Source organism: Triturus cristatus, chromosome 5_1 (genome assembly GCF_964204655.1).
Source record: "Triturus cristatus chromosome 5_1, aTriCri1.1, whole genome shotgun sequence".
NCBI classification, from domain to species: Eukaryota; Metazoa; Chordata; class Amphibia; order Caudata; family Salamandridae; genus Triturus; species Triturus cristatus.
Genome location: NC_140587.1, coordinates 915,813,508 through 915,831,737, shown reverse-complemented (window position 1 = coordinate 915,831,737; position 18,230 = coordinate 915,813,508). Strand labels below are relative to the sequence as shown.

Sequence of the window (18,230 nt, the reverse complement as noted above, 5' to 3'; positions counted from 1 at the left end):
AAGCACAAGATAAGTTCATAAAGACTAGATAAAGGGCAGTGCCTACCTATGGTATATTTGCCAATTAGTCAGATGTAAATTCAGGCACTGTTCAATTGAATCAAAAACCAAATAGAAGAGGTATGAGGGGAATTATCTAGGTCCAGCAAACACCTCCCTTCCTTACTAATTTCACACAGAATGAGTGTGCTGTTTCTTTAGTAAATCAACACATTACTGGTGTTGGTACTGATGGAGCGGTTAGTGCAAAATTTTGTATACCTCCTCTAGTCTGCATGAAAATACTAATTAAATAATCTATTAACTATAATATTATTAAACGAGTTTGCATGTTTATTAACCAACATTATTAATATTAAAATTACACATGGGATTTGCATTTGCATGGCTAAAATAACCTTTATGAATAAAATCTGTACGCATATTAACAGTAGTATATGTGGTAATTAAAATACTGCATGATATATGTTGCTTTTGTATGTTGCCCAAGAGGAGGACCGAAAAGGTGAATATAATGGCTTTAAATGTTGCTATATGCTAGATGATAAAAACAAGCACATAAAGGGATTAGTAAGGGGTTAACATTAGATGTATTGTTTCTATGTATTAATTACTCCTTTGTGTTTGTTTCGCTTAAGTTAGCATTTGGGCCTAAATCCAAGATGGCCGCTGACACCACACGACAAAGTGGCCACTGTTCCACGAGGCGCGGAGTGAGCTGTGCAGGAGCAAAGAAATCTCCTAAACCTCGTCGCGACCTCTGTACCAAATGTCCCCAGTCATGGATGTAGCATGGGACGTCAGCCAAAACCAGAGAACAATAAACCTTACAATAAACCGGAACAAGCCGACTTTTGGTCTAACTCATGACCTCACCCCTCGAACTGAACTGAAAACTTAAAGCTGACATCGGACGATCTCAACCAGCCAATCACGACTGTCCTAAATTATTAAATTGTATCATCTTTACTTCTATGTATTATAAAAGGGGGTAGTAGAATAGAGAGGAATCCACGTTGTCGCATCGCCTTTTGCTTCCTATTTTGCGCTACATTACGTTGCGTTCTCCTGAATCCTTGAAGGTCCGGATGCTGCCCGATCACCTGATGACTGCGAACTTTTCCTAAATCTACGGGCAATGATATATGCTTGCACGTCTCTGGTCCTTTGCCGATCTTTGGGACTGTAGCGTGCTGAGCAAAGAACTTTGAACAAAACAATCAGGGGGATGCCCAAATGACCCTCCTATACCTGGGCATAGAAACATCTAGAATATATAGACAAATGGTATAGAGGGATAGATCATTTTTAGTTTTTTTGCACAAGAGTTTATTAATTACCTTGGCAAAAAGCCTATTTGTTATGGCAAATTTTGATAATTATTTTATACAGGCACAAATATCCATCGGTGAGCATCAAAACGAATGGTACACAAAACTACACACATTCATTAAACAAATACCAAAAATTAATTTACGAAACAATACATATATACATACTCATGTGTAGAGTAACTCAATCCAAAATCCTTTCCCCTAAAAATATATTTCATAAAAATTTACACTTCTCACTCCTAGTGATACATTTGAAGGTCGTCCTATAGGCAAAACAAGGATATTAGTACTCCATCTTAATTTGTAATGCCAACAAACTCATGTATTAATTCCAAACATAGGTGGACTCCTCCTTCATCTATGTGTCGACGCGTTCGCGTTTCAGCCTCCACTTTCTTTATGGCTTCCTCAGGACGGGGATATAATCTGTGGATTCATCCGAATCAACCCGGTCTCACACTTTAAAATGCTGGAGGGCTTCTACTACGGCCCCACTCCTCGGTATCAGGCTCCTCAATAAACTTGCGTCTTCTCGCGAGCCCTGGTATTCTTCGATTACCTTCTAGTAATGTCAGGTCAATTTCTTCCTAGTCCTCTTCCCCGACACCGTGCTCCGTGAACGAACGTCATTTCAATGAACTGGCGCTGGAGCAAAGAACTTTGAGCTTTGGCTTGCTTTCAGACGATTTATGACAAAATGATGCAGAGCCAATGAATTAGAGGACTCCAAATAGCCAGATTAGGTAAATATGATGTTCTGCGATTTACTAAAAATTTGATATAAAACTTTCTAAATTTTGACGAGACAAATGCGAATTTAGATCATTATGAAATTTTAGATAAACAATTATTGATTAACGAGAATTCATGAGTTGCGAGTTTCATTTAAGAGATAGATTCTGAAGTCTTAAAATGTGTTTTAGCTGGTTCTAAATCACCATCAACCAATCCAACTAATTTGGTCCATTGACCAAAGTGGGAGGAGTGCCTTGATGTTTTAGGATTAAGGATCTGTAGGCAAAAGGGTGTTAATGTATATTTTGTAGATTACTTTTCCTTCCCTATAGGTTATAAGGTGTTTCCCCCACATGTCCGGCGCTTGAATCACTCATCCCTCCTGTGTGTGCAGACCAGTGTGGAAGTAACATGTGAGTGTTGGTGTTATGGGCCCCACCAATGACTGCATGTGTGAATGAGTTAGTGTGACATCAGGTCTGTGACGCCGGGAGGATATCGGTACAGGTTGTTTCCATGTTGCTAGGGTTTTTGCGCTGGATCAGTACTACAGGTCTGACTTAAAGGGCATCCTTTTTAGGATGCACAAGCCCTGACTCACCGAAGTGGAATGCTTCACCATCGGGCTGTGAGTCTTGCTTGGTGGGTGCTGCTATGCCCATTGGGCTCCAATGAAGGGACTCTTTGGCAGAGATCTTTTACTCGATCTGCTCAAAAATGTAAATAGTTGAGTGTTGCCCTATGTCTCACTCAGAAGAGAGAGAGGTAGATTAGAATGTGAAGTTAAAGTTGGCTATGGGTTATTAACTGACAGACTTTGTAGTTCAGAAACAAAATCCCATGCCAAGGTTAAAATCAGGGATAAGAAAATATAAAAGGAAACAATGGACCTCAGGTTCTTGAAAATAAGGTCAACATGTTTAATCACAGGTGTCAAAGTGCTCTTGGTAGTGAGAGATAACTCCTCCTCTGCCCCAGTCAACAGGGAATGCTGGGCCTTGAAGTCCTAAACCCCTCTGCAGCAAGCGGCGTTATGCACAGTGGGTTTCAGAGCGATCTTTGTAGCGTGAGAAAACTTCTCCTCTGCCCTCAATTGACAGGCAATGCTGGGTCTTGAAGTCCTAAACCCCTCTGCAGCAAGCAATGTCCCATGCCGTAGGTATCAGAGTGCTCTTTGTAAAGCAAGAAAGCTCTTCCTCTGCCCCCAGTCAGCAGAGAATGCTGGGCCTTGAAGTCCTAAACCCCTCTGCAGCAAGCATCGTCCCCGATGCTATTTCACCTTTCAATATTTTGTCCCTTGATATTATGTCCTTGTTTTCTTCTACCACGATATTGTGAGGGCAGGGGCATAATGAAACTTGAGGGGGCCACCATGCAAGGTACATGGAGGCCCCCCCACGCTCCGGACCCTGTCAGTAGCTCACAGCCACCTCCACTGTGCACAGTGTCGAAGGAGGCCCCCTGGAGATCGTTGCCCCATGCACCGTGGGGGCTATTGTTCCGCCACTGTCTTAGGGTCGATATTTAGTTGCACAATCCCCCATAGGACCAGCCAGTGCCACAAGGTGCCCCAGGCATTTCTATATTTCCTTCTTAGTGCCATGATGTGTCTCACACTATGTAACAGTAGTTTAAAAGGCTCTCAAATGTGTGACCCTTTTGACAGCCCTGCCTTTACTAAATTTAGAATGATGTTGCAAACCTTTTGTGACTTAATGTTTAGATGCATTTTTATTGAGTGTACATTATGTTTGTACACTGATTTCGAGGATACAAACTATATGAAAACATTTGATTCATTAAAGTTTGCTTCTTTGTAAATCATATTAAAGGTATGGTTTTAAGGATTTACAATGAATTTTTGAATGACACTAAAACCTTTTCGACAATTTAAATGACATTGAAAAACCTTTCCGAACATGGGGCCCGATTCACAAAAGTAATCTGAGACAAAATCCTAACTTTACGAATTTCGGTATTCACAAAGGGCATTTAGGAGTAGTAAAGTTAGGTCACTATTCCTAAATGCCCTTTGTGAATACCAAAAGTCGTAAAGTTAGGATTTTGTCTCAGATTACTTTTGTGAATCAGGCACATGGTGTTTAGACATTTTAAGGAGAAGTGAACTTTTATGTAATCCTTTTGTCAACCATCTCTTGGCAACTTTGTACATGTTTCTGATCATATCCGATACAAGTTTTCACAAATGTTATCTATGTTTTGTAAACCATAAAAAACAAATACATTTTGTATGAATTTCATGTTTTACAGCAATTAAGCCATGTGTTTCAAATAGACTATTAATTAAGATTTAAGTGTAAATTACTTTTGCAAACATTCAGAAATACACCCTATTCCTGTCAATTAAATGTTTGCTGCTTTTTGTCATTTTAAGCTTACTGTAGGTTTACGAAGTACTTCTATTTTGAATTCCACAGTTTACCAAATGTTTACTTAATTATTGAACTAAGGTCCAAATAGACCTCCATAGCTATATAAATATTTATTTTTCTCTGCTAACATAAATCAAAAGTTCCCAAAGAGGTTTAAAAAGCATATAACATTTGTGATCATGTGGTTTGCATAGTTATCCGCATAGGTTACCAAACCGGGGAAATATGACTTTTTTTAGACTGAAGGTGTCCCCGTGAGGCAATTGACGCAAAGAGGCGTCTCGGGTGTCCCCTACATAGGCCAATTAATACTAAGATGTGCCTATGGTTTACCCACATGGGCCAGTCAATGCCACGACGGTGCCCACCACAACAATAACTTGTTCGTTCGTAGAGTGCTGTGAGGACATTGCAGTTTACATTTTGACCAGTATTGTGAGGCTAGTGGCATATGTACAATTGAAGAAAATCTGAAAATGTATATGTTTATTTAAAATAGAGGATAGTGGTTCTTTGAAAAGGGCCCCAGGTATCTCCCATTAGTATAATCAATGTCATGAGGCATCCTAGAACTCAAGCATATTGATTACCATGTACCAGATTTCTCTCTGCTTCCCTTTTTGTGTTGCAGAACTTGAACGTGCTTTCTGCAGTCCTATTCCACTCTTGCTGTATATAAGGAGTTATTAAACATGGATGTCGATGAAGCCGCCTCATCCACCACTAACTATAAGCGTTCACAGAATTCATAGGCTCATGCCATCCAGTGCCTAATTTGAGCTGAGGTTTTCAGGTGGAGCCCACCGGCACCCATTTTTGAGGACTGGCACTTATTTTTGAGGACCAGCACTTATTTTTGAGGACTGGCACTTATTTTTGAGGACTGGCACTTATTTTTGAGGAGCGGTACTTATTTTTCCTCATCAGACTTTGACCCAGAGCAAGAGAGAGAAAAACACACTAGACTAATAGAAGAAGAAAGAGAAAGACGGAAAAAACATGACAAAGCAGTGAGCATGGATAAACAATACCCGCCAAAGTGAACTAAAGGGACAAGGAGTGGTGGAGGATTAAACATGCATGGGATAATCATGACTAGCCAGCCTGGTTAATCGCCATGCTGACATTCAATAGCACCGGCCACAGGCTTATGGGTACCGGCATTTACACTTTAACAAATTAAGCACTGATGCCATCTAGTCCCATTGCTTTATCCACCTTTAGGTTTGCTACGCAATTTGCAATTGTCGCGGTTGTTTAGAGTCAGACACAACGTATACACTCTAAATAGGAAGCAAGGAAAGTCTATAGATTTTTTTCAGATGTTCCACAGTTGCCAAACTTTCAATAAACCCTATGTCTTTCAAAAGCAGAACTCAATCACTGTTTTCCGCTGTAAATATTTCACAAAAAGTATCTGATCAATAATTTCCTAATTAAGGGCCTTTTGCACGACCTCTCCCTCCACCCTCTGGTCTTGCATTTACCCCCGCATGGTTGATACTCTCATTAATATGTTCTGTCTCCTTATTCAACTATATAATCCAATATTCATTTCATTGTGTCTTAGCTCTCATAACTGCCTTGGCTGTACCTCCCCTCCCTCCTCCTACTGTCCTGAGGTTCCTCACACCTTTAAAAAGCTGATATGGGGTACAGAAAAGCAATATCACCTGGTTCGTATATACCCTTTACAAATAAATATTGATGGGTACTAAATAATCATTTCACAAACTGTGCTCTCAATGGTACTTGGATAATCTTAATGATGGTGGCTCTTGCAACTGATTCTGTGCCCTATTGCATACTCCAGGGTTCTATTTTGGTTCCAGTGGCATAACGTTTAATGATGGGCCCCCCGAGCTGGATGTAAAGATGGGGCCCTGTGCAGTCGACAGATGATGAGATAGGGATAATTAAATAATTTTTTTTTTTAAAAACACTTGCCTTGTGCTCGCCGCTTCGCTGAGTCGGCGATGCGGCAAGAGCAAGGTAAGTGTTTTTTCCCCTATCTTGTCGTCTGTCGACTCCCCCCCGTGCCCCCCCGCCCGCCCCCGCTCTGCTGCTCTTACCTGTACCGGCCATGCCTGATCACAGGCCAAGGTGTTTCACACTCAACTTGGTTTTTCTTATGCCCGGTTGGAGTGGTGCACTTTTTAACAGACACTCACTAGAAGAAAGGGAATGTTTCTTAAAGACCGTGATGCTCACATGCAATGAGCAGTCTTTGAAGGACTGGATTATGCAATCTCAGCCCATTTTGAGTTGTGCCCATGGTACGTCTTGCAGTCAACTACTGAACCTCATCTGAACCTTCCTAGGTCCTTTTGCTTAACCTTTTCAGATGTCTAAATCATAAACCTGGATCACTAGTGGACTGTGAATTTCCACCAGAGCATCATTAATGATTTCAGAAGAGGTAAACAATGGGTTGAAATTCTGCTCTACTGGCATCCAATAAATGGGTCTGCTACTGAACCATGGCTGTTGCACATACCTACTGTTTTCATTTTTTACCTTACAGTTCTTACTTTCTTTTTTTCTTGAGTTTTTTTTTTCATTTGTGTCCTTTCTTTTTTTATGATTTTGTCAAACTTTAAGCATGCACGTAGAGCTACCACTGAAAGCACTCACCCGATCTTCTTCTTCCCTCAGATCTGGCATGGTGCTGATGCAGAGACTGACTGCAGTGATGGCCACAAAAGATACTGAGAGGCAGGCGAAAATCTTCCCAGGGATCCCTGAGTGTGGGTTCTCTACCATATCCCTGAGCCTTTTCATGCACTGATCCAGACGACTGCTGTCCTGCAAGGCACTTTGCGAATCATCCTTAATGATACAAAATTCCCCCTCATACATCCTCGCCTCTGCCATCTCCTCTTCCTTCTGCCGCAGCTTTCGGAGGCAGCACCACTCAAGGTGCTCCTCCTCAATCCCCCAGTACACCAGTTCATCTTGGAAGGAGAGAGCACACATTTCCCGGAGTATCCTTAATTTTCCAGCTGCCATAAATGACATGATAGTTCTGAAGGCACAAGGGTTGCGGTCAAAAAAGAACTCATTGCAGCTAATGTCATAGTCATCACAGATGTCCATGATCTCGTCATAGTTGTTACAAGATTTAAGTTTGACAAGTCTTGTCAAAGGGCAGTCCTCCAGGGTGGTCCATGGAATCCTGTACTTGATGCCCCCCACGTTGATGATAACATACCTGGTGCGGTCTTCCAGATGCCCTCTGTAGCACTTGTCCTCCCCCGGAAGGAGGAGCTTAGCATTCTTGTAGAACAGTCCCTTCTTTGTCTCTACCTCGCATAAGTCTTCAAGGTTTTTAAACCGAAAGCCAGTGAAGTCTGGATCTGCTTTCCCTGCGAGCAATGCCATTTCTGAATACATCGGGTCTTTACATTAAAACAGGCGACTTTTGCGAGAAAATGCAGTTAGCAGGGTGTTGGAACTATATCCCACTAGGTGAAGCAACTCTTGTTAAAAAACAGCTACATCTGAAAAAGAAAAAGAGGTGTTACTAAGTAAAGACATTTAAATATCATACATTTACAGATGTTATCTTCTTCCACACTACAGATCCTAATGTAGTTAGCATGGGCACTACCAGGACATACTTAGAATACCTGACATTGTTACTGACATTATGGAAGCCCGACATATGATTCATACCAGTACCATGGTACAACACTCAGTATGGACTCACCACAAGAAAGCCTTTCTATCTCTTTCTATGGAACTAAGGTCCTTACTTAAAGTTTGGCAGACAGAATACTTTGTCACAAATGTGGTGAATGTCCAGTCCGTTGTATTAAACATGAACTGTAGGCCATGGGACCTGCCATATGATAGATTGGATATCCTCCTCGTTTTGATGGACCAGCCCATCTGCCAAATATTAAATAAGACCTTGAGTCTGATATTTAGAAAATCCGCCCCGGTCATTGATATGCGTGCTGGTGCTCATGAACTGCAGACACTGCCACAAATTAAGTACTTGTTAGATGATAACTTCTTGGGTCAGTGACATGCTTACGCTTACCGCCCACTCATTCTTAGCATGTTTACTGAGAAATTTACCTTTCCTCTTCAGACACCACATGTAGAATGTCAGGGAAAACTCATTTCAGTTAAATGGATCAGTCAAGAGTTGGAACTTTGCTCACAGACAAAACTATTATGCAACTTTTGAAGTATTTCTTTTCCAATTGTGACTATAATCTTACCTGTGGCATGCCCTTTTTTAAGTGGGAACCTAGAGAGCATAGGTTGAAGCGAGGAGCTAACTTTGAAGATTGTGGAGTTGCACAAGACTTCTGCTCTAGGCAGCGGCAGCCCCTCTGTAGGGTGGAAGAGTTTGCCCCCCGCCCCACTGTGAGCACAGCAAACATAAACAAAATGATTATAAAATTATTTTATTACCATTTTATTATACAGCCTGCGCAGGTCCAGCCCAAGTGTGAGTGCGGGGCCATTCCTGCTGGATGGCAGCAGGGATGACTAAGCCTAAATATTGAAGTGCTCTTGTCCAATTGGCCGGCTATTGTGCAAAGACCAAATCCAACAAGCACACTTCAGTCCTCTCCAACACGAGCTGTGTTAGGTAGCCAGGTACATCACGACACATGCCCCAAGTCTCATAAGGAGTGCTGGGCTAGCCTGCTCCAACCAATTCTAGTGCTTCTCTCATGTCGATTACTTTTATAAACAGCATGAGAGCAGAGCCTGGATTGGTTAGGTTAGTTGGCTCATGGAACCCATGCTTGAAGCCACAGTTTGACGTTGTGGACTGGGCAAGAGGTAGTAAGCCGAGGGTGTGTAACCAGTGACTGTCACAAATGCTATTACATTGGTGTAAGTAAATGTTAAACTTTTCCAGATTTAATTTTAACCTAAAAACCTTAACGTTATGCATGTCAGTGATTTAGATCCTGTTTAAAATGCATGTCAATGATTCAGATCATATTTTACTTAATCTTTCATTCCAAAAAGTGTTTGCTATTTATTCTAGGATACTGTGTTCCTGTATGTGCCTCTTATTACTCTTGTTTAGTGCATACTCTAAACTGATTTGCTCCATGTGTTTATAATGGGCCACGATTGAGAGCTCTGGAGCTAAGACTGAAGGCAATACAAGTTTCTCATAGTGTCTGTCAGTGGGTTGGCCTCTTTACAGACCACACAGCAATAGTCACATATTCCAGTTGTAATTGACATTTTGTGTAAATTTGTGTGATGGAGGTACACAGATTTCAAAATATTGACAAGGCGAAAGTAAAAAAAATGCAGTGCTTACATTTGAGTAAGTGCATTGTATGTTTGGGGGCGGTGAAGTGAAGAGGATGTGAGGAAGTGCATCCAGACAGAGTGAAAAGAGGATACGAAACAGGAAAGAGATGAGGTGTAAGATATGCAGATGGACAAGGTGTAGAAAGAGAAAAGGGCATACCCATCTAACATAAAGTGCACATAACTGAGGACTAATACTGCTTCTACAGGCCTCAGTAATATTTAATTCACAGTCTTACAATTTAAGAAAGGAAACACAATGTTAATTATTTACAACAAAATCACTGGTGCTGCTCGCATATCTTAAAAAGCTAACAACAATTGACAAAATCAATAGTCCTGTCTGGTTTTAGAGATATGTCAGATGATGCATTGCATATATGGATGCAATAACAGAAAGCTCAGAGTGAAATTAAAATAGCAGTAGGACGGCACGCAATGGGAATCACAGACCTTAAGTTTACATGTTTAAGCCATGCTCCTTATAGAGACCCTACCTTTTTTCATCCCAACTAAAGCACTGTCTGCAGATATTTCTATATGACTGATTGCAGCAATCATATGTTGGTGCCTGATAGAGCATTTTCTTCCAAAGTCGATGCCACATTCAGTGCAAGACATTGGGCAAATACACACTTTAAAGGGCCTGAAACTGTTGCACTGTGCAATTTGCACACTACATTAATTGTGAAACATATTTAATGCAATAAGATATTGGGCAGCTTTTAATGTGTTTAAATATTTCAAAGCAACATATTAACAATTGCGTCAGAAAACTTTTTGCTTTCTCACTTAAATGCATTATTTGACAGTCTTTTTTTCAATATGTTCTTGGGTGAAAACCATCCAAACCCCTCTTTCTGTCAGTCAAGCGTGCTCACTACGCTCGCGTGCGACATAAAAGTCATCCCTAACTTGTACACACCACTACTTTCAAATGTCACCAGTCGCCACTGACTCTAGGGTGTTACTTCTCCCCATATATATATTTTGGTGTACAAAAAATGGAAATCATTGCTCTCCAGGACTTTGTTCCCTTTGGACACTGTGTATCGTTTTCAGCCTATCTAGAGTAGTTTGGCATCAAAGTACCATGATGGTACTTTGATGAAGCCCTGCTCCTAAAGGCTAGTGATGAAAGTCACATGCTTTTAGGCTCAGCCAAAGTCTGATGAAAAGAGTGGTTTTAATAAACACAGATGGCACAATTGCATGTCATAGAGTAAAAAGGGGTATAATACGCCAGATAAAAGGTAAGAGCATCGCTAAATATGTTTAGAGGATTTTTTTTTAAAGAATTAGGTGGGGTGAAATCGACTCTTGAAAAACAAGATATCTCCAAGCTACATGCATTTGGTTGAGGAAGTTGAACACGGAACTGAATTAGTGAAAATCTTTTAATAGGCCCTGAAGTGCTTGAAATTTGTTTGATGGATACTTCCAAATAAACCTATGAAAATACCTGACACTGAGGTTACAGGAAGACAATGTTCATGTTTTTGTTGAGCAGAAATATCCTACTAGTTTTTCTGCCACCTTGCCTTTATGCTTTCTGAGTTTTTGGCTTGACCTAGAACTTACCAGCTTAAAATATCACGGAGTGATAAAACATCAGGGGCCGTAATATGGAAGTGCCCCGGGGGGCGCAACGGGTGTTAGCGCCCACTTTGTGTGCAAGTGGGGCACTTTGGTATTACAGAAGAAGCCGCAGAAACTTGGGCAGTCCCTTCTGTAATACGGATAGCGCTGGCGCACATATATGCCAGCGTTATCACTAGAGGGTGTTCCCTCATTTGCCTGAGGGTGTGGCCTAATGTAAATTAGGGAATCCCTTTGCCTCTGCACCTACATCATATTATAGACTAGGGTGCAAAGGCAAAGAAGCTGTCAAGAGGCGCACTGACAGTGTGCCACCTAAAAGGTGTCACCCCCTGTTGGCAGCCCTCTGGAGGAAGGAAAGGGGGTCCTATGGACCCCCCAGACATCCCCTTGCAGGCAGGTTAAGGCACTCACTGAACCCCCTTGCAGGGGGTTCTCTCTCTCCTCTTAAAAGTGCAGGTGGGTTATCACCTGCACAGTGAAACACAGAGCTCTGTTTTTTTAGTTTGAAAGCACTGCGCCCAGGGCACTGCGAGTTCGCAGCTGCCCTGGGGGCAGCGTATTCTTTTTATTAGGGCTCACCTTTCCATTTCGCACTCAGCGCACCTGTTTCAATGTGCCTCATGGTGCAAACAGGGAAAGGGCGCCCTATCCATAATACGGCCCGAGATGTGTTCCTGATCCAGTAATAACAGATGATGGAGCTGTGTTAAAGAGCGACACACTTATGGCCCCTGCTGGAGATTTAGTATGAATATCTCACAAGGGATAGCAGAAAGGTCATGTAGAGTGCTTGGCGCTGGAATAAAACAATAGGCTGCCTTGTGGATTTGTGATGTAAAGGATAAAACCAACAATCCAGGCTCAGCCCGCTGTCCAACGTGAGTAAAGAGAAGAAAAAATTGCCTTTTGCTGATACCTGTCCTACAATTTGGTAGATGTCAACCCACACAAGATTGGCCATTGGCAAATATTAGCAGATGAGCGACATAATCTATACTGCTTGAGTGAGATGTTCTGTTATTTTGTGTAAGTGGACCACCATAGAGGACTGCTAATCGAACCGTAGTAATCCAAGTATTTAGTTACCTAGATGCCAAACCAGCGGGGTTACATATTCTTGAACGGGTAGGGCTGTTATATGGAAGCAATTTGCCATCAAATTATCTTCAGCCTCTCTGAACTGAATCTATTATGAAAGAAGTCAGAGGCAGAGGATAGTTTGTGAGAGAAAGATGAAAGGTACAGATTTTGATTTCTCTCACGAACCTACGATCGCAAGCCGGTCTTGATGACTAAAGTATAAAACTGCAAAGACAGGGTCACTCTTAGATGAACGCCAACATTTAAGTCTCACATCTGGACTAAAGGTGGTGACCTTAGAGTACTAGTCTGAACAGGAGGTTATATCCAGTTTATGAGGCTCACTGTGGAAACCCTTCAAGTTGATCAAATCAGGGGACTTGAAATGTATTCAGAATTATTTCTCTAGCCTGAAACAAGGTGCATGGAAAACATGGAAGGAGCAATGTGTTTCTTGTGTTTCTTGGGTTCCAGACCAAACAAGAGGTGGCATGTTGGACTCAGGATCAGGGCACCGTTTTTGCCTGGCCGTACAGCCTGAAGTAGCTGTTAAAGCTACTACAGCATGCAAGTTAAACAGAACGATGAAATGTGCCGTCCCACAGTTTTTCGTTCATTTAGCTGATAATATCCAGCCAAATATAATGTCAACTTATCCACCAGCTTCTGAATTGTTTTTAAATACCTATTCTCTCAATTTTTTTCAATTAATATTCCTCCATTGGCAATAGCTTGCTTCATAATACTGACACCCTGCCTGAGCGATTATTCCCCGAGATCTGCCCTGGTCACCAGCAGGCTCGACTACGGCAACACACTCTATGCCGGAATAAACAAAAACCTCACCCGCAAACTACAGAACATCCAAAACGCCGCCGCAAGACTGGTCCTCAACCTGCCAAGACACTGTCACATCTCCCAGCACCTGCGCACACTCCACTGGCTCCCCATTGAAGCTAGAGTCACCTTCAAGATGCTAACCCACGCTCACAAGGCCCTCCACGACACCGGACCAGCATACCTGAACTGCCGACTCAAATTCCATGCACCCCAAAGGACCCTACGATTAGCCCAGCTCTCCTACGCCGTGGTCCCCTGCACCAGAAAGACCAGATCGGGAGGCCGCTCCTTCTCCTTCCGCTCCACCTCAGACAGACAACATCGCTCCCCATCTTCACAAGAAACCTCAAAACCTGGCTCTTCAACAGACCCCCTCCTTGATGGACTGGAACCTGCGACCCCTACACCCCCCAGCGCCTTGAGACCCTTACGGGTGAGTAGTCGCGCTTAACAAACACCTGATTGATTGAAAGGATCTGATTAACCGTACAATGCAGTACACTACCCATATTATAAATTCTTTAGAAATAAAAGATTATGTTTCCCTTTTGGAATGAAAAGTGGCTCCACTATTGAGTAACTCAATCTTGACTCCTCTGATCTAATTTTTTCTCTCCAGACAATTACTGCTTTACCACACTACCTCAATAGCCCTATGATAATGGTGCACGACCATGTTTCATAATTCCATACATTTCAATTTTTCCAGTTAGGTCAGGCCCATTGTGTTAAAATCAAACCATCTAGATCTGTCCCCATGCTAGTGTCACGAGCAATGCTCAGGGATTAATTTTTTCTTTCATGCCTGTTGAGTTGCAGAGAGAACGAAAGTCGGAAGGTGACATCTCAACCAACAATATGGAAGTGATATGCAATTTTATCGATGTGTAAATTGGAGTAGATTTTGACTAATTGGGAGAGTGGATATCACCATTCCATCTAAAACTTAATTCAAGATATTTTTACTCTTGTTTTTTACATGCCAATCTTTCCTCCATAGTTCAGTCCTGATTGCATGCTCTCAATGGTGTTTCTTCTCATTTGTTGAATTCCTCCAAATTCTTTGTGTTTGTTCTTCCTCTGCAGGCAAGCTTTACATCATGTACTTCAAAATGAGTACAGTCAGGTATCCTAAAAGTGTGTTTTCTTAGAATTAAAAAAATCATTTTTTGCTATGATACACATTTGTTACTCTCCAAGGGGCATATCATCAACGAGCAGCGATAAATATCGCCGAGCTCGCTTAGCGTGATTTTGATTAGCGCCGGCTATCGCCGGATTTCATCGCCGAGATATCGCGTTATTTACAATGCTTATCTCCACGGCGATGACAAATCCGGCGATAGCTGTAAAATGCAGGTTTATCGCTGTGAATCCAGCGATAAATCTGCAGTGATAGGGGAGTCCTTAGTAATAGGGAGATGTGGATTTAGCTGTACAATCCACCTCCCATGTAAAAGATAGTGAAGTCAGGAATTTATCAGACGAAAAATACCGGCGATTACCGCAGTTAGCGTGGCTTTTAATATCGCTATGGGTATCCTGGACGCGCTTGTAAATACCGCGAAGGACAGATAGCGAGATTTGTAATGTTTTTCTTGGGAACGCCTACTTTGCATCTCATTAGAGATGCGATGCACGGCGTAAGGAAAACCGGTGCTGAGACAAGGAAACACGCGCTAGCGTGTTCTTGCTAATAGTGCGATGCCATTATCGCCGCTCTTTGGGCGAAAACGGCCGCTAAAGCAGTGATAATGGGCTTGATAATATGCCCCCAAATATGGCTGCTGAGAATGTGCTTCTGGTGGGGCTTCCCCAGACTGCACCGCCACATCTGAAAGCAGTTTTTCATTCTCATGGGTACGTTGGAATCCAGCATACCCACCTATTCAGGGGCTCCGATGGTTTCCATTGGCAGCACTTCAGGAGTTCAATGTTGTGTGTAATTGCAGCAGAGTGATTGAGTCATGACAGAAGCTGAAGTTCTCAGGAGGCCAATATACTCTGCACAGCACTCAATCCCTCATTCGGAATAAGCTGTTAAGGAGGAAAGCAAAAACATGCACTTAAGCCTTACAGCTCTCTCGTCCACGTCTTTGAAAGGCTCTTTTGGAGGATTTACAGCTTGCCCCCTTTCTGCTGTTCTTTAAGCTGTTCTTTAGGTGTGCCTGTACATTTAAAATTTCGCTGTTCCAAAAATGGCTGACAGATTAGTTTAGACGTGGCAAACAGCTACTGGTCTGTGGTTGGTTTCTTTCTGAGTGCTTAGTGTAGGGTTTGGGGAATTCTTTTATTTTGTTCTACGTAATTTTCTCTTTGCTTTCATTGTGACCTTTTTATATATAAAACAAGCTTATTACAAAGTGTGTCCCTGCCTTTGGGCTATTTTTGTGTTGCATTAAATATTTTCGTAACATATATGTCATTAAGCCAGAAAACGCAATATACGTACCTCATACGCATACAGGGGCAGATTTACGAGAAAGTGACTCAGGGCATTCCGCAAGCCATTTGGCTGGTCCGCACTGAGTCAATTCAGAGCACAGGAATGCGACATATTTACAATGATATGCCGTATTCCTGTGCTCTCCCCAGTGCTGGCGCACAAACAGCTGCAATGCGCCGGCGCAGGCACCCTTGCACCCTGGTGCAAGGATGCCTGCGTCATGGGGAGATTGTTTTCGTGCACGAAGGCTTCGCTTCCCTTCCTGCACAAAAACAATCACTACAGGCATTTTCCTTTTTCAATGCGTGCTGTAGAATGCAGAACGCATTGAAAGAGGAAAAAACGAGGAGAAATTTTAAAAAAATTCCTCGTGGTGCCTCCCTACGACGAGGCGTAGCATTCGCACGCATTTCCAGTTTTACGATTCCTCGATGTATCTGGTTCCATGGGTGTTGCGTGGGATTACCCACAGCAACACCCATGGAACGCCCCTTTCACGCAAAGTGCTGTGTGTAAAGGGGCCGTATTTACAAGGACAGGAAAAGCCACGCAGGCTGGCTTTTCCTGTCCTTGTAAATATGGAGCAGTGAAATACGCCACCAGTACATCTAAAAAAGTGACCTACTGGTGGTGCAGGGGGCTTGTAAATCTGCCCCTCTTTATCTTTCTGAAAACGCAGATTCCTCACCTGAGATTTGGGAAAGGTCATGGCAACGGGCAGCTTGCTTAATGGGAGAAGTGCTTGTTTACATATGATTTTCGTCAGTGTTCCAGCACAAGTTATCCTGACAAACTTTATGCAAAATTAAAATTGATGACACAACCACAGCTCTCCCTTACTGCAGCTGGGTCCATGACTAAGTATAACCGAAATGCATAAACCATTAGCAAAATATTTTTTTAAATCCACAATTGATCGTCAGATTCTGGTTGTGCCATTTATACATAGGTTGACCTGGCTGTGCACTTCACATGCGCTGAAGTGCCATCAGCATAGACAGAAAATCATCAGAACAACGCACAAGGGGGCATATTATCAAGGACGGCGTTAAAATGGCGATAATTTTTAACGCTGTTCTTGATAATATGCCCCAAGATTCTTCATCAAAGGAGAAATGCCACGACGGTAACCTGTGAATGTCTCTTTTTCGCTAAATTGCCCGATTTTTTACCTAGAGGAACTGACAGCAGGAGGCTCAGATTGCATTTGTAGGAATTCAGTTTGTATTTTTTTAATAGGTTTTCCAAAACCTGTAGGTACTATGCAAGCAGATTTAACTGGGTGATTGTCAGCTGGATGAAAGATTTATACATGGTGGGAAGAACATGTGTAAGCGCATATTCAGAGTGCTGATTGGCTGCTCAGAGAGAGAAGCAGAGTTCTGACAGGAATAATTGTCTAGATCTAAGGGAGCCGTTAAAAGACCTGATATCTCTCGATATCTCTAAGGTGACACTGTCACTTCAGAGGTTCAGAGAACTGTGGATCTGCAGGGGCAACTCTTCACTCCAGGAGATGCGCTGGGGTCCTCCCACACTACCTGGCGAGAGGACCCCATGCACATGACTTTAAGACCAAGAGAGCATATGACTCGGCCATGGATATCTAAGCAGAGGAGAACAGACTGATAAAAGAATTATAGGTGGACTTCAAGACTTTGAGACATAAATATAGACTAGAACAGATACATTGAACAAATACATTAAAATCTGCATATAAATCCTGTAAGTAAACGCTTTAGGTCTCCTTTCCACCAGAAATCATTAGTTCAAGAAGGTTCATGATGAAGGAGTGAGAGAGGTTGTAAATTCATATTAAGGTAGAACTTAACTCCATATATGTTAGTTAAAATGTAAAAAGTATGCAATTAAGACATCTATATATCAAGGAATTGTCTGATCACCTACACAAAAAAACAAGAGGGGACTTTGTTGATGTGACATGTATAAGACTGGTATAGTATGAAGAACCAGAGATATTCACAATCAAAAAGGCTATGAAAACAAATGTAATTGCTAATTAACCAGAGTTTTTAAAGCTGGACGTATGGAGCCAGATTCTCACATGGTATATTGCATTTGTCAGTAATTGCGGGTCAGTAAAATATATTGAAGATCTGCATGTCTAAAGGCATTCTCACCACACATTGGATCCAGTTCACCAAAGTGTTTCAGAATGCAGGTATGAGGCACAATCACAGTGCTCACTGGTTCTATCTTTGATACTGAAACATGGGGCTTCTTTAGATGATATAGGGCCTGATTATGATAACGGTGGGACTGCCTCCGCCATCAGACCGTGGAGTTCCGCCCTCAACATTACAATGGAAAGCAGGTGGTTGACGGTCGGAGAGACTGACCGCCTCTCATCTGATGGGCTGAAGGAGCCCGTCGATGTGTTGGTGGGGCTTGTATCCCTACAACAGTGGCGGTGCCTGGTCAGACACTGCCATAGGGATTACAATGTCCCTTTCCGCTGGCCGTTTCAATGGCGGTTAATCCGTCATG

At 42.3% G+C, this 18,230-nt stretch overlaps 1 protein-coding gene across 1 annotated transcript in view; it reads right to left on the bottom strand.

Moving 5' to 3' along the window:
* LOC146831595 (voltage-gated potassium channel regulatory subunit KCNG2-like) overlaps window positions 1-18,230 on the bottom strand; it is a 1,031,696-nt gene that overhangs the window by 459,421 nt on the left and 554,045 nt on the right. The window contains exon 3 of the mRNA XM_085605941.1: window positions 7,097-7,962. Within this exon, the coding sequence (XP_085462067.1) occupies window positions 7,097-7,855 (759 nt within the window). The 5' untranslated portion in view covers window positions 7,856-7,962. The remainder of the gene's footprint in view (window positions 1-7,096; window positions 7,963-18,230) is intronic.